This window comes from Marmota monax, unplaced genomic scaffold (assembly GCF_021218885.2).
Source record: "Marmota monax isolate L192 unplaced genomic scaffold, Marmota_monax_Labrador192_F-V1.1 WCK01_AAM20220418_F8-fsc00005, whole genome shotgun sequence".
NCBI classification, from domain to species: Eukaryota; Metazoa; Chordata; class Mammalia; order Rodentia; family Sciuridae; genus Marmota; species Marmota monax.
This window is the reverse complement of record NW_026692254.1, coordinates 30,058,356-30,075,659: the sequence shown is the minus strand read 5'-3', so window position 1 is coordinate 30,075,659 and position 17,304 is coordinate 30,058,356. Positions and strand designations below refer to the sequence as shown.

Sequence of the window (17,304 nt, the reverse complement as noted above, 5' to 3'; positions counted from 1 at the left end):
ATAGTAGCTGCCGTTCTGACTGGAGTGAGATGATATCTTATAGTAGTTTTGATTTACATTTCTCCAATTGCTAGAGATGATGAACTTTTTTCATATATTTGTTGATTGATTGTATATCCTCTTCTGAGAAGTGTCTGTTCAGGTCCTTGGTCCATTTATTGATTGGCTTATTTGGTTTTTTGCTGATTAGCTTTTTGAGTTCTTTATATACTCCAGAGATTGGTGCTCTATCTGATGTGTGAGTGTTAAAAATTTGCTCCCAAGATGTAGGCTCTCTATTAACCTCACAGATTGTTTTTGTTGTTGTTGTTTTGCTGAGAAGAAACTTTTTAGTTTGAATCCATCCCATTTATTGATTCTTGGTTTTAATTCTTACACTATTAGGAGTCTTATTAAGGAAGTTGAGGCCTAAATCCCACATGATGAAGATTAGGGCCCACTTTTTCTTCTATTAGACGCAGTTTCTCTGGTTTAATTCCTAGGTCCTTGATCCACTTTGAGTTCAGTTTTGTGCATGGTGAGAGATAGGGGTTTAATTTCATTTTGTTGCTTATGGATTTCCAGTTTTCCCAGTACCATTTGTTGAAGAAGCTATTTTTTCTCCAATGCATGTTTTTGGCACCTTTGTGTAATATCAGATAATTGTAATTTTGTGGGTTAGTCTCTGTGTCCTCTATTCTGTACCATTGGTCTAGCAGTCTTTTTTGGTGCCAATGCCATGCCGGTTTTGTTACTATTGCTCTGTAGTATAGTTTAAGTTCTGGTATAGGGTTACCACCTGCTTTACTCTTCCTGCTAACGATTGCTTTAGCTATTCTGGGTCTCTTATTTTTCCAGATGAATTTCATGATTGCTTTTTCTATTTCTATAAGGAATGCCATTGGTATTCTGATAGGAATTTCATTAAATCTGTATATTGTTTAATTTCATTAAATCTGTATCTGGTAGTATGGTCATTTTGATAGAATTAGAGCAAGGTAGATCTTTCCATCTTCTAAGGTCTTCTTTGACTTCTTTCTTTAGGGTTCTGTAGTTTTCATTGTATAGATCTTTCACCTCTTTCATTAAGTTGATTCCCAAGTTTTGCTTTTTTTGTTTGTTTATTTGTTTTTTTGAGGCTGGCTCCCAAAACCCAAAGCCCGAAGTTCTAGCCCACGTTGGGCTCATGAGCACCTTAGCAGAATCACCTATCAGCACCTATGCAGCATTTTGGACTTAAAACACCTACTTGAATTGATTTTATTTAATTTATGATTGACAGCTGAGCCTCTTTGTAATGTATTGTGACAACTCTTAGTTACCTAAGTTTGTCTAGACTTTTAACATTATGGATATGTGGCTTTTAAATTCCACTGCATAATTGCTTGTTGCAAAGACCAGAAGTAATATAAGGGCTCATCCTTGGAACACATTTACAGTTTAAAAGAGTGTAGGGGTAAATACATACTTTACTTACTAAGACTTACCTGTTTTCAAGGAGCATTTAATTTGCTTTGCCTCAAGAACATGATTTCCATGATCACTTAAGAACCATGACTTTTTTTTCCTTGTGGTGCTGGGGATCTAACCCAGGGCTTCCACATGTTAAGAAGGTGGTCTACCACTAAACTGCATCTCCATCCCAGAACTATTACTTTTTGGTTTGATTCTCAAATTTTCACATACATCAGAATCACGTGGAAGACTTTTAAAAATGATATTATTAGATCTTACACATCCCAGATTTCTATTACGGAAATCTAGGATAGGGACTGGAAATCAAATTTCCATGTGAGGCTGATGCTGCTAATCTAGGAGCCATACTTAAAGAACTGTTTATCTAATATAATCCCATTTTTCTCTTTGGCTTCCCAAAGGTTTTCTTTTTGCTTAATATGGTGGGGGTTTCCCCCCCACACATTTATCTCTTAATGTTATATAGTGTTCCTTTTTAAAAACTAGTAGTTCAAAACTTTTTTTATTACATCCCAGTTAGGTATAGGGAAAGGGCCCACATCTCTACCTCACCTAATTTCATTTGGGGTTGGGGGGAAGCTCAGTAATCATAATGAAAAGTAATAGATTTGAGGGTTATATATATATCTTTATCAGTAAGAATATGGATGCTTCATATTTGGGCCATAACAAAATTATAGGTCAAAAACATTTTGCATATAAATGATTTACTGAATACATTAGGGCTTATCAACTGCAACTAAACTAATGAAGACTAAAGCACCAATAATTTTAGTTAACAAGTAAAGATAGCAGCAGTTGGACAAAAGATCAGTTCGAGACCACATTGATAAAACACATGATAAACACTGATTTAAAAAAACAAATTTTCAGGAATTCTGGGGATCCAAAGAGCTTTGCTGGTTTGGCAGCCAGATTTCTTAGAACAGATTTCTGAATATTGTGACTCAGTAGTAAAAATCTAGTAGACTCACTTATAAGGTTACTCATAAATATCCTGTACAAGTATTGCAGATTTCAAGGAGTTGTACATTTTTATCTGTAAGCATTGCAGGTTATTATTTGAGAATTACTGTATGAAGCAGTTACCATATTTCAACAATACTATATTTATTAAAGCAAAAAGTGTTTTATGTTTACTGTTTTTATACTTAATCCTTAAGTCTAGACAGTCCACATTTGTATTATTAAATCTCCTTCCCTTAATAAAAAAATAAAAATGACCACATTTTAACTGACATTTGGATTTGGTTGGTAGTTCCAATTTAGAAAAATAGAAGCAATTTGATTATATATTTTGTCACATAACTAGAAAGCATTTTCTCTTTAGAAATTGCTTTTTAAAAAATTGATTGTGTGAGGATGCTCCAGTTTGCCAGTTCACTTCTGGAAGACCAAAAGTGATTTGGCTAAATCAGTTTTGCTAAGCTCTTATTTCAATGGGCTTGACAATTCTTAAAATCTCTTGAAGAAGAAGTGTTAGAAAAATGCTACATTTTACTGTCTTAAATAAGGCACACAATTGAAGCCAGCTTTTTATCATTTTATCCTACTAAGAAACTTGCTATAAACTGTATTTATATTTTTATTTTTGTCTACAGTTATCCTGACTTTAAATGCAAGATGACATGTAAAAAGGACTGATTCACCATTACAGCCTTGGGTTCCTAAATAACTAACCATGGTTTAAAAAATTAAAGTTTGTTTCTATCACTCATTGGTACAAATATTCTAACATGAATGTCCATATATTATTTTGAAAAGTTCACTCACTTCTCTGGACCTCATTTTCACTACTGTAAAGTGATGAGCAGAACTAGATTGCCTTTAGGGTTCCTTTAGGTTCTGTAGCCGTCCTAAAGTAGTGTCCACCCAGCAATATTTATTCATTAACTGTTGTGTGTACACAAATCCGCTTTTAATATCACACTTGTGTAAAGAACTAAGATCTTCTAGCTCACCTCTACTTCCCTTTCCAACTAGTTAATTGAGGTAAAATGACTTGTCCAGTATTATTAAGCCTGGGCACCCTACATATTGTAGCTCATACAACGCCGCTATCTTTGTGTCTTTTATGTACACTTGTGCATTTGGATTTCTGCTTTTGACTATAATTTTTAACTTGTCTAAACATTTAGAAATCCTCTAAACAATCCCGGAAATCTCCAGGAGATGAAGATGATAAAGACTGCAAAGAAGAAGAAAACAAAAGCAGCTCTGAGGGTGGAGATGCCGGCAATGACACAAGAAACACAACTTCAGACTTGCAGAAAACCAGTGAAGGGGTAAGGATGGATACACACGTAATTTCTTCTTTTAACATAGAAGACATTTTGCTTCAGAATTAGTATCTCAGCATTAGTAGACATTGTGTTAGGAAATGGAGAGCTATTCTCAGCTTGCTACATACATCCTTTCACAAACCCTGAATAAATGATGGGATGCTTAGAGTCTGCGAATGAGAGTCGAGTGTGAATTACACCTGCCTGTCAGTTTGGAATTCCTTACAGATTTATTCTTTTTCAAACTAACATAGAAAATTCAGAGTCTTTTTTTTCTCCCCCAGAGTCTTTTTAAAGTGACATGTTCAGAATAGTATATTACATATTATTTCTGCTTTGCTAGAAGCAATAAGTAATTGAATGTACCAGTAGGGACTCTAAATATTTAAATATTCAAGCAGTATTTGAATGTTGATATTTAACTTCATCATCACAAGCAAATGCACATTTGTAAAATTGGTAATAAAAGCAGAGTTTGCACCTACATATTTTCCATGAGCATTTTCTCTATGCAGACTAGTTGGACAGTATCAAATTATTTTAAAATAGTAACCCACTGAAAATATTACTCCTCTGGTTTCAGCTGAGTTCTTGCCTATTCATGTCAATCCTGTTCACCTCTCAACTTTCCTTCTTCATTCCAGTTTTCTATAGTTATTCTCAAAAGTATTGTGGTTCTAATTGTTCTCTTATTCCTTTCACCCAGCTCAGCCTTCCTCTGTTTTCTATCTGCCTTCCTTCTCTTGATGTCTCTCTAGTAAATAGTCCTATCATTACCTTTGCCTGAATCCTTTCCAGATGCATGCACCTGCCAACAATCACTGAGAATTTGAATATCTGGCTCACTTGATTTTCTTTTTATCCTACCTGCTCTTTTCATCCCAGGTAACTTCAATATGCATGTAGCAAAAACACACAGTTTCTCTCCCACTTTCCTTCCAAACTTATTTCTGAGTTTGATGAACTTAATGGACTTATTGTGAAAGGGGAAAGGTTGTTCTGTTCCCTTACTATTCAGAGTATGGTCTCTGAACAATTAGCATCAACATCACCTGGGAATTTATTAGAAATGTAGATTCTCCCAAACTCTGAATTAAAATATGCATTTAAACTAAAGCTTTTCCAAGTAATTCATATACACATTAAAGTTTGAGAAACATTAATCCACACCTTTCCAGGGTCCAGAATATCATATCTTTCTTCCTCCAAGGTACCAAATTGTCCCCTTTCTCTCCTATATACTTTCATCTTCATTTCTGTTGGCTCCTTCCCCTCTGCATATAAGCAGTCTCAGGTCTCCCTTAATCTTGAAGATAGCTCCTACCAACCAAATATTGTACTCTTTTCATCTCTAAACTTCTTAAAAACAGTTCTCTTTTTCTCCCAGTCTCCATTTCATGACCTCCTACTCATGAAAACCTATTGCACTCTTGTTTCTTCTTCTTTTTTTTTTTTCTCTCTACCGATACTAAGATTGAACACAGGGGTACTTTACCACAGAGCTTCATACCCAGTCCTTATTATTTTTTATTTTTAAGAGTGTTTCACTAAATTGCTGAGACTGTCATCAAACTTGGGTTGCTGACATTACAGATGTGCGCCACCATGCCTGGCTCTTGTTTCTTCTTTAACCAGTTTGTTGAAGCTGCTGTTGGAAAGGTCTCTCGTGGTTCTCTCTTTGCCAAATCTAGTATGCCCTTTAAATTAATCTTCATTTTTACTTCTGCAGCATTTAATATCATTAAGTACTTTCTACTCCTAACTTTTCCTCCAGTTAACCAATCTCTTCTGCTTTCTCTCCCTCTTCCTTCTCAGTGTCTTTCTAGAGCTCCTTGCTTCAGTCTGTCTTAGCATACTTGTATACTGAAGATCTCCCATATTCATCTTACCCACTGACATGATTTCAGTTGTTGTGTTATTGATAACTTTCTGCTCTGTACCTCCTGCATTGTAGATATATTTTTCTAACTGCTGTTTCTACTTGAATATCTTGAAAGCACCTCAGAAAATACTAGTTGCTACTTGACAGCAATAGCAGCCTATGTGCTACATGCTGTGCCAACTGCCATACTTGTATTATTTTATTTATTCCTCATACAAACCCCAGGAGGTAGGTGTGTAAGCATTGTCTTGAATTTTTTAGCTGGAGAAACTAAAGCTGAAAGAATCAGCCAAGGGTCTCATAGCTAGTAAGAACCAAAGAACATTTTATTTTTAACTCATTTTTAATAATATAGCTGTTACATAAAAGAATATGTGTGTTTGTGTCTATGTGTATATATGTATATATTACATATGTTACAAAACATAATATTTTTATAATAAATATCAGTGACCATATCACTCAACCCAAAAACTAGAACATTAGAGTTAATTTGTATATATTTAAGTGTTCTTTCCAGTCCCATCTTCTTGTCCAGAAAGAACACTACTGTATTGATTTTTTATTTTTAATTTTAGTCCATACCTACAATGTACATACATATTTAACAATATATTCTTTTAAAAATCAATTAATTTTGCTTGGTTTTGAACTTTTAAAAAATAAAGATACTTACCATTGTGCTTTTAAGATTCCTTCATGTTATTATATGTGGCAGGAGGTGATTCAGTTTTCATTGTTGTATAAGATTTAGTTTTGTGGTGGCTGGGGTGTGGCTCAGCAGTAAAGCGCTTGCCTCCCACATATAAGGCACTGGGTTCAATCCTCAGCACCACATTAAAAAAAGTAAATAAACAAAATAAAGACACTGCGTCCATGTACAACTAAAAAATATTTTAAAAAAAAAAGATTTAGTTTTGTTAGCACACCACAGTTTATTTATGCACTCTGGTGTTGATGGGCATTTGGGTTGTTTCCAGGTTTTTGCAGATAAGAACTATGTTGCTATAAGCATTTTTATTTTGTCTCCTAGTAAACATGTATAAGAGTTTCCTTACAGTGGGTAACTGGAACTGAAAGTACTAACTTTATGGTTTTTTAACTTTACAAGATAATACCAAATTACCTTCCCTGGGCCAATTTGTACTCCCATCAGCAGTGTATAAGAGTTCACCATAATTAACTTGGCATTGTCAGACTTTGGTTTTTGCCAATACTGTGGGTATAAAATGGTCATTATAGTGTTAATTTGTAGTTTTCTGATTAGTAATAGGATTGTGCTTATTTTCATGTTTATTGATTCACAATGTTTCCTCTCTATGCAGTGTTCATTTTTTAATTTTTTTCCCATTTTCCCATTAGATTTTTTTTCTTATTGATTTATAGAGCTTTGCATATTCTAGATTCTAACATGAATTGTCATATACCTCGCAGATATCTTCTCCAAGTTTGTGTCTTGTCTATTCAACTTCTTTATGATCTTTTACAAAACATACTTTCTTAATTTTATTGTAGTCAGCTGTATCAAACTTTTCTTTAATGGGTACTATTTTTCTGTCTTGTTTAAACATGGTTAACCATTTAAGCCAGCATCATTTATTGATGGTCCTTTTTTTTCCCTCTGTGATCTATACATTGTCATCTGTCATATAGCCATGGGACTCTCTCTCTCCTCTATTCTGTTCTTTTGGTCAATACCTACTCTCTTCATTATAGTAAGAGGCCCTAATATAGTAATATTAGGGCTATTAGCCTAATACTAAATATTTTTTGAATACTTAATAGTCATGGTCTGGGATGTCAAGAGGGACCTTTTTCTAATGTAGAATTTACAGCACCTGTGCCAGAAGAATGATCAAAGTGAGGAATTACCACAAAATGTTAATGTAAGAAATAATTGTTGATGCAGTGTCCTCTATTTAGAAGGCAAAAAGACATAAGATCTAGTGCACATAGGGAGGGGTTGCCATAGGTCATCTATTGAAACAAGAGGAAAAGGCAGAGAATTTGAGTACAGATACAGGTAAGTAGCTATTCAGGGTGAGAGGTCATTCAAGTTCTGATGTGATTGCTTCTATATTCTGAAGAAGCAAGGTCAGCACTTGAGAGTGAGAACAAGGAAAAGTGTTGAAAGATTCAAGAGAAAGGAAAAGGTGTAAAATAGTCACTTAGAAGAATAGGAGAGTGAATGGACTTGAGAAATGAAGTTCTGACAGACAGAGGTAAGGGCCCACTGGAGGCTAGTGATCATGAGTTTACAGTGAGAGCAGTGATTATAATTTTGTGTTTTTCTCCAGGTGTATTCCGTTATGCACAGAACAGAGAATTGAATTTAACTAGAATTGGAATTTGCCAAGAGATTAAAGAGGTTAGAGGCCAGGGAGTTGAGGGTGTGTACAAGGGAGATTGATTATAATCATTGGATTCAAACTATGTTAAGTGGGGAATATGGACATAAAGAAGAAATAAGATCAACAATTTTTTTTTTTTGTATCAAAGTATTAGAGTTAGAATACCAGATAGAGGGAGTGAGCTGGAAATATAGGTGGTAATAGAAGAATAAAATGTTTGAGTCAAATTATAGAAGGGTTGCAATAGTTTCTGGTGACGGTGTGGGTGCTGTTGATATTTTATGAGTGGGACAATCTATCATGTGAGTACTAACCACACCATAGAGCCCCTATAGTCTTGACTCCTATCCATTGATTGCTAGTAGGAACCCCTAAGTTCAACATGAAATGTCCCTCTATAACCTTGTTCACGAAACAGTGCTTTAATAGAATATTTATAAAAACTCCCAGTGGCTGCAAATCACTTTCTAAGAAATAACCATGGAAGTCACTGAGGTAGGGTGGAAGATGAGATCTTTGAAGGGAGGACACCAAGAAATCAAGAGACCAGAGTGTTGAAAAATTATCTACATGGCCATTGAAATTATAGGAGTTATGACATTGAATGACAGTGGGCCGAAGCTAAAACTTCAAGGTGAAGGATGAATAATCCAGGGACTCTGTAGTTATGTATCAAGGAATTACTTATAGTCATTCAGTGGGAATGAAAGCTGGGAGGATTTTTTTTTTTCAGGGGAGGGGAGAACAGAAAAGAGGAAGAATGGCTTATAAACAAGAACGACACTGTCCCCATCTCCAGGGATAGTAGTAAGTAACAAAGGTATGGGAAAGGAAAGAATTGCCATTTGAGAGGCTTGCAGGGAAAGAAATAGCACTGCCTTTAGGGGAAACAAGGTCTCAGAATAAGTTTATGAGTGGAATATTTTGGAAAATTATGTTAAATACAGATTTTCTAGTGGTTTACTGATTTCCGGGGGATGCCATGGAAGAAACTGAGGAATTTTGGGGTGGGAGAGAACCTCTAAGAGATGAAGACATAAAAGGATACATACATAGCTGACTAGGAATAAGAGCCCAGAAAGTGATGGATGCTCTGGAGCCCATCTGTGGGAACTGAAGTAAGCGAGGATGAAAGGCTGTATATATAAGGATGAAAATCCTGATGGCCTCAAGACAGGTGGTTGTTGATGGTTATGAATTTTGGTATGGGTAAGAGAAAAGAATTTCTTACAAGGGATACCTCTTTACCCCAAAAGGTTCTCTTGACTGCCTTCTCCCTCCTGTCAGTGGAAGCATGAGTCAGAAAGGGGCAGACTCCCTTATCCAGAACACTTTAGTGCTTCCCTTCTTAACTTACTTGGATAGAAAGTAGAGGTTTCTGATCTCTGGCCAGGAGAACACCAAGCACTGATTGGCTTAGACCTGCTGTAATAGTTATCTATTGCCATCTAACAAATTACCCCCAAACCTAGTGGTTTAAAGCAGCATTAATTATCTTGTCTCTTCTGTGGACTAGGAATCCAGGGAGGTGCAACTTGCTGAATTCTCTATTTGGGTATCTCTCAGAGTTTCAGTCAGGTATTAGGGGTCCAGTCATCCTAAGGTTTAACTGGGAATGGATCCTCTTTTAAATTCAAATAGTTGCTGGCAAGATTCAGTTCCTTACATTTGTTGGACTGAGGTCCCCAGTTTCTCACAAGCTGTTGACCAGAAGCCTCCCTTGATTCCTTTGCACATAGATCTCTCCATGAGGCAACTTGCAGCATGGCAACTGGCTTCCTCAGAGTAAGAATCTCTTGCTAGCAAGTGAATACTACCAAAACAAAAGTGAGTTTTTTAAATTCAGTCTTGGAAGTGACATCTCATCAATTTGTTTGATCCATTCTATTCATTAGAAGCAAGTCATTAGGTTCAGCCCATATGCAAGGGTATTACACAATGGGCATGAATACCAGGTGGCAGGGACAATTGAAGACCATGTCAAAAGGCTGCCCATCTCTGACCCAACTACAGATACAAGAGGATTAGTACTAGCTTAGATTGGTCAGGTTCTTTCCACCCCTGGAGAGTTGGAACCAAGTCCTGAAATCTCAAGGCTGCCATATAATTGAGGGGAGGTGCAGAGGATGGAGTAAATGTTAAGTGGACAGCCACACTATTCACCAGTGTACTTGCTTTCATTCTTCTGCCCCTGAAGCTGTGTTATTTCTACAACATTGATCAAGTATAAATTCCTTATTCTAGCATATATTGCCCTTCACAATCTGATCCCAAGTTATCCTTCCAGTCTGATCTCTCACCATTTACTCTAATTTATTCTTGGTCTTAGGACCTCTTTAATACTCTTAGAAGTTACTGAGGGCCCAAAATAGTTTTTATTTATATGTGTTATATCTATTAATATTTACTTAATTAGAAATATCAGAAATTTTTTAAATACTTATTAATTCATTTTAAAATAATACCCATTATTTCCCATATAACATTTTTATTAAAAATAACAATTACTTGCTGGATGCAGTCGTGTATAGTGGTGTATACCTATAATCCCAGTGACTCAGGAGGGTGAGGCAGGAGGATCACAAATTCAAGACCAGCCTCAGCAATTTTGCGAGGCCAAAAGCAACTTTGTAAGACCCTGTCTCAAAATAGAAAATAAAATGGGCTGGGGATATAGCTCACTGGTAAAGTGCCTCTAGGTTTAATCCCCTGTACCAAAAAACAAAACAAAACAAAACAAACAAAAAAAAACCTTCTATTATTCAAAAAATGTTTTATGATGAAGGATATCATTTTACATTTTTAAAAAATCTCTTTAATGTCAGTTTTAATTTAAAAAAAAGCTAGATTTTCCTATCTGGTTCTATATTCTGTCTTTTGTGATACATAGTTTGGGTGAAGTATATCTGAAGAAAATCAGGCTTCACATAGATATGGAATTGAAAAGTGAAAATACAAGTATTTTAATAATCTTGTCAGATAATTGTGGGTATTCTTGTTTGGCATTATAGCAATTGTATAAGTGATAATTTCTTAAAAGGTAGTTGTAATGTGGAATCTAAACTTTTCATATTCAGTTGAAATTAAGTCCATTGGACTCTCTGGCACTTTTATTAGCTTTTACCTGCTTGGAAAATACTGATTGACTGAGTTATTTGGGTCTTCCAAATATTGACCCATTTCATTATATTTTTAATCACATTTCACTGCCTCTTCAAAAAAGCCTTTAAATGTAGGGAAGCTGTCAATCCTGGAGGATTCAAAAGTCTTATTTTCACCTAAATGCTCACATTTTATTATTGGCAACAAATACTTTCAGTTGTTTCCTCTAAGTAATTTCTACAAAGTGCCAAATACCCATAGCCATATTGAATTATCAGTTTTGTTTTTTAAGAGAGAGAATTTTTTAATATTTATTTTTCAGTTTTCGGCAGACACACATCTTTTTTTTTTATTTTTATGTGGTGCTGAGGATGGAACCCAGCGCCCCGTGCATGCCAGGCAAGCGCGCTACCGCTTGAGCCACATCCCCAGCCCTAATTAATAGTTTTTTCATGTAGAAAAAAAAATGGTGCTTTGGGCTGGGGATGTGGTTCAAGCAGTAGCGCTCTCGCCTGGCATGCATGCGGCCCAGGTTCGATCCTCAGCACCACACACAAACAAAGATGTTGTGTCTGCCGAAAAAACTAAAACCTCTCTCTCTCTCTCTCTCTCTCTCTCTCTCTCTCTCTCTCTCTCTCTCTCTCTCTCAAAAAAAAAATGGTGCTTTGTGGAAAAAAAGGAATCCTTATGACTTACAGTGCCTTCTAGCTTCTTGTTTATTATGCTCTGAGTATATCCATTTACCTTTGCTGCCAACCTACAACCTCTCTCGGTGTACATCCCATTGAGATACCTCAAAAAAAGACTGATTGGATTCTCCAGCCATTACCCAAGGTCCATGGCACAAAGAGGTTCATGGCACAGAGATGGCAGCCCATGAATAAACAATTATTTCGAGCGACTATATCAGAGACTGTAGGTCTGGCAAACATAGAATGATCATGGTATGGAAAGTTAAGTTAAAACATCTCAGATTTCAGAATTTGCTTTTACAAGCACTTCCTTGTCAGAGTCTTTTTTATAAACAAAAAAGCTTGTCCTTAAAGTGTAGTCACATGCTGGTACCACCTTTATTTTGGGGCCTCAATTTTTTTAAAAAAATGGGCTGCTATAGGATCTGTCCCAAAATACTCTTCAGTATGAGCTGAGCAATTGCTAACTATGAATTTTCTACCAATGTAAACAAAGAATTTATCGCCTTTCACATTGACATTAATACAAAAAATTGTTAAAGGTTTCTGTGGTTGATCAACATTTTTCATTGTTCTAATGGGTGTCTTCCTCCTTCACAAGGGAGGAGAATCCTCCAGAGTATCTGTATCATCTTATATCTAGTGTTTTTATGTAATAAATTAACTTACTTGGCACTGTATTTTCCAAATCCACAGATTTTAAGTGTAGGTTTGGTAACTTATCCTCCTTTGAGGGTCCTGTAATTACTGACATGCAATATAGGTTTTGGCTATTTTAACTGAGAACATGCCCATCTGTGCTTACAAACAAGTTCATTTCCTTAGTGAAATGAAGAACTAAAATAGGCTGTTTTTAGAAAAAAATATGTGGGACCTGATTTCCCCTTTACATCCATCCCATGAAAATATTACTTGGGGTGGGAGATACTATATTTGGGTTAATGGTGAGGAAAACAAAAACAACATCTCTTGGAAGCAATATAACCTAACACAATTTAAAATGGAAACAAATTGAAACATGATTCTTTCACAACATAGAAAGATTTTAATCTTATCTCTGTCATACATATGACATCTAAATTTTTAAAAGAAATCTAGGCCAGCATAGGTGGCACATACCTGTAATCCCAGTGACTCAGGAGGCTAAGGTAGAAAGATCACAAGTTAAAGGCCAGCCTGAACAATCTACCAAGACCCTATCTCAAAGTGAAAAAGAACTGAAGATTTGGCTTGGTGGTAAAGTGCCCCTGGGTTCAATCCCCAGTATCAAAAAATGTATATATATTTTTTTCCAAATGCAGGAAGTCAGAGACTATACATTTAGATTTTGTTAACTCTTGTACTTATGTGTCACAAATAATTAATGTGTGTTTTAAAGACTAATTTGTGTATACTCCAAGTGATTTTTAAATTTTAGGCAGCTTACCTTTATTTCTGACACCACGATCCTCACTAAGACAAATTAACATGAGTTTCTCCATTGACTTTATATATTCCAACAACAATCATTTTTTCAAGTGGTACAAAGTACCCTTTACTACACTTCCTGCCTGGGTAGACAGTAGGAAAAGTTTATCATTTTTGCTTTTTTTTAATGAAACACTAAAATATTATATCCTTCAGCTTTGTGATAGGTATAAAACAAAACCTCAGAAGCCATTCTTGCTGATTATTAGTGCCACAATGCAGAGTAAAGTCTCAGAAAAACCAATTATATACTCTACGGGTGTGGATGGCTTTCAATATTAGTATCCTAAATCATCTAAAGGCTTGTTTTCTTTCTTTTTTACAGACCTAACTACCGTAATGAATGCTGCATATTAAGAGAAACCACAAGAAGGTTAAATGTTTGGTTGTCTAATATTCTTGGATTTGATATGAACCAACACATAGTCCTTGTTGTCATTGACAGAACCCCAGTTTGTATGTACATTATTCACATTCCTCTCTGTTTTGTTGGGAAAGAGACATTTTAACCTTTTTTAAAAGGTTATTGATTTAATTTCATGTTATTTGGTTGCATGAAGTTGCCCTTAACCACTAAGAATTATCAAGATTTTTGCACAGACTTATACATGTCTAGGATACTTCTACCAAGGCAGTTATGTTCATCATTTTCCTGCCTTTACCCCCCCACCACCAAACATTTGCTTTCATATTAATTAGCATTATTTTAGATGACCATTCCATAATGCTTAAGGATGGAATTTCCTCTTTTTGACAGAACCCAGGAAGTACATTCCTAGATACATAATGTTGGTATATCAAAGATGAAATTAAAATTGTCCTTCAGTTTTGAGGCCCTGTGTAAAGTTTTAACCACATTGTACAATATCTATTCTGTATTAGAAATAGCTAGTTGACAGCTTATACTTCTCAAAACTCATGTTGTTATGTACACAAATTGAGTTTCTATATGTGAAGTTAGTGAGTCTTTTTGTGTTACTCCAAAATAAAGGCAATGATTTATTTTTTCCCAATGCCAGTACAATTTGAGCTAATCACTCAAGGTGGATACTTTTACATTTTAAGGCTGGAATCACCAGCAGCCCTGTGGAAAACCAGACAAAGCATTGACTTTTAAATAGAGACTTTTAAATTGAACTGTTTTCTTTTGGAACTAGAATTAGAATAGTTAATATTCACCCATAAACCATTATTATGTGTACATTATTGTTGCTATTGTGATAATAGAGAATTTTATTTATTTTTATGCCAGCTTATATTGTGAAAACACATTTAGTCAATTTGAGTTTTATCAATCCTGTTATGCTTGTCCTTGGAACATCTTTGCGTATTCGAGGTTTGTAGTTGAAGAGTTTACTGTAAAAAAAGAAAAAATCAAAAACAAAAAAAAATGTATTGTTTTTACAGAATAAATTTATTGGAATGTGTACTGGGAGTAAGCTTTGAGGTTGTAAACAACTAAGGTAGTGTCATTTGGCTTCATATATGTAATGTGAGGTAGTAATGTAATTCATTTATTAAAGCAAAAATTGTTAATAGCAGGTTAACAGTAGAATCAAGAGTGCAGGCAAGGGTTTTCTTTTTTTTAAACTCTCTCTGGGTCTTAGGTAATTTGAAAACACTGGGAGGTAGGGGGAGTGACAACATGATTTGTACACCTAAGAAAATATTTACCAGCTCAGTGAACCCTAAATTCACACATTTGACATTATCCATGTGTTGATCTGTATCCCATTTGCTTTCAGCTTTCTCATTTTGGTGAAGAGCTAATGAACATGAAGAGAAAAGAAAGTATAAGGAAACCTAAAATCCCAGGGCCATTAATAAATAATAGGGGTCATGAGGTAGCTGAGGCCATAATGAAAGCACCAATTCACTTTGAATCCCAAGGCACACTGAGGAGGCAGCTATGTTTTGGGTTTATTTCTGTTTGAGAAAATATCAATTGTTTCTATTGTACTCACAATTCCAAATATGAAAAGTTCATAAAAAATAGGGATGCCAATCTGGTTCTTTTTCCTTAGGAGCTATCTTTTAATTTTGAACATTTTATTTTAAAATTAATGAAATTTAATTAATTCACCAAAAGATCTCTTGAATGCTTGCACTAAAACACAGATAGATGACATTTTCAATTGGAACATATAAATGATATTCTAAAATAAAAAGCCAAAACTTGTCATGAAAATATATATGTATATATAAAATGGCTCAAATTTAACAAGATTTATCTTCATAAAACACCAAAAATAATTTTATTAAAAATACACACAGAAATACAATAGAAATATTTCCAGACACCAATAAGACAAGTGTTCGTTAAGGGTAAAGATAAAGTTAATCAGTCTCACTTTAGCTATTCAGATTCACACAAAAAGTTTTAGTAAAAGCAATTTTAAAATAGCAGTAATATACTTTCCTTGAAAAACATTTTTCAAACATTTAAAAATATTCGGATAATCTGCATTTTATATTGAGGTTGATAATAAAGCATATACATCTTAAATGCAGAAGTTATTTCTCCAACCTGTGATTGCTGTTTTGAATTTTTTTATATGCATAGACCACATTCATCTCTGAAGTTACATTTTTATGCTCACTATTATAGGCACTGAATTGTAATTTTTCACACTTATTTTAGTATGTGCAAACAAAATATTGAGCTAGATGGTCAGGTTTATTCACAGATAATTTTTGTTTAAACAGATAATTTGTTTAAACAAGCTGTATCTCCACAACTTCAGTTTTCCTTCAAAAAAATTTACTCGCACAATATCATATAATTATAGCTCATACATACAATACAGAGCAAGAATTTGTGACAGTACCATATTACAGCTCACATGTAAACTACAGAGCAAGAATTTGTTTTCTTACATATTATGTATGAGAAAGTAATGGAACAAAATATCAGTACCAAAATAGCAGTCACTAATCTAGAGAAGAAAAACATCAAGTGATATTTTTATTCCACTTTTTCATCTGCCTTTGTTTTTATGAAGAACTCTGGTTTGTAGATACAGCGATAAGCCAAGAGCTGAGGAAGAACTCCATATGCTATGTTCAATGCTAAAAAAAGGATTTTTGCTTCTTCAGGGACTCTGTAGACATAAGCGGTTCTGGCATGAAGAGAAGCACCAATGTGAGAAAACTGAGCCTGTTATATTAAAAAAAAAAAAAAGTGGGTAAGCATGAAATTTGTGTTCAATTGGATGAATGATGAGTTCTGGATGGCTCATTTAGACCATGTTTCTCTGCCCTTGAAACCAGTCTTATTCACAGACAAAATACCTTCAAACAAACCACAGTCTTTTAATATGAGTTTTCATTAAGTTTAGGGTCATTCTTGATACTGTTCAAATAAAATATACTTTCTTTAGTGTGGTTTCTATCATGCCAATTGTGTTTTTTAACTGATTCAGTGCCCCATAATAAACATTGATTAGTGGCTCAATTCAATGAAAAAATCTGAATAAAACCTCCATCCTCCATTTCTTTCTGATTTGCATTCTGGAAATCCTACAAAGATTCAGCTATGCTTACAAATTATATTCCAATAAAAATTATATATAGATATATTTAGTATAAACTATTGAAAGAGAAGCACTGAGGACCTCAGCTTCATTTATCAGTCATCCACTTTTTGGAGCAAGAGCTCAAAGCCTTTTCATTGTGTATATATATAAAGTTTGTTTTTTATGCAACTTTAAAAATACGAAGGGTTGTGTTTTAAGATAAGATTGTTAACAGCTTGGATAGGGGTACGGGTATGATTGTTCTTTATAAAAGGGCAAATATATGTGCAGGCAACCTTTTAAAATCAAATTGTAAGTTACTTAGAAGTGTGACTTATCAGCTTAATTTGAGTTCACAAAACAAAAAGGCAAGGGCCTCCTTCTATACCTACATACTTCTTCAGAACACACATCCAGTTGGTCATTTTTGATACTTTTCATAAGCACAGAGGGAAACTATTAGAAAGGGAAATGCAGGCTGCAGCAAAATTAAAAGATCCTGAGAGAGGATTCCCTCAGGAAATTGGTGTCATTTTAGAATGCAACCCTCAAGTCTGT

General features: G+C 34.8%; 2 protein-coding genes across 16 annotated transcripts in view; one reads left to right on the top strand and one right to left on the bottom strand.

The window, feature by feature from the left end:
* Hdgfl3 (HDGF like 3) overlaps positions 1 to 17,304 on the top strand; it is a 91,281-nt gene that overhangs the window by 47,952 nt on the left and 26,025 nt on the right. For 13 of the 14 annotated variants that reach the window (XR_009226327.1, XR_009226318.1, XR_009226324.1 and 10 more), the window contains exon 5: positions 3,594 to 3,740. Coding sequence is in view for 1 of the 14 variants with exons in the window: in XM_046438402.2 (XP_046294358.1) it covers positions 3,594 to 3,740; positions 13,557 to 13,562 (153 nt within the window). In the remaining 13 variants the exon portion in view is untranslated. Of the gene's footprint in view, positions 1 to 3,593; positions 3,741 to 13,556; positions 14,659 to 17,304 lie in introns of those variants that run through there. The other variant, XM_046438402.2, reaches the window with a different exon arrangement.
* The window catches only part of Tm6sf1 (transmembrane 6 superfamily member 1), a 58,651-nt gene continuing 56,804 nt past the window's right edge, over positions 15,458 to 17,304 (bottom strand). For both annotated transcript variants that reach the window (XM_058577525.1, XM_046438382.2), the window contains exon 10: positions 15,458 to 16,388. In XM_058577525.1, the coding sequence (XP_058433508.1) occupies positions 16,197 to 16,388 (192 nt within the window). In that variant the 3' untranslated portion in view covers positions 15,458 to 16,196. The remainder of the gene's footprint in view (positions 16,389 to 17,304) is intronic.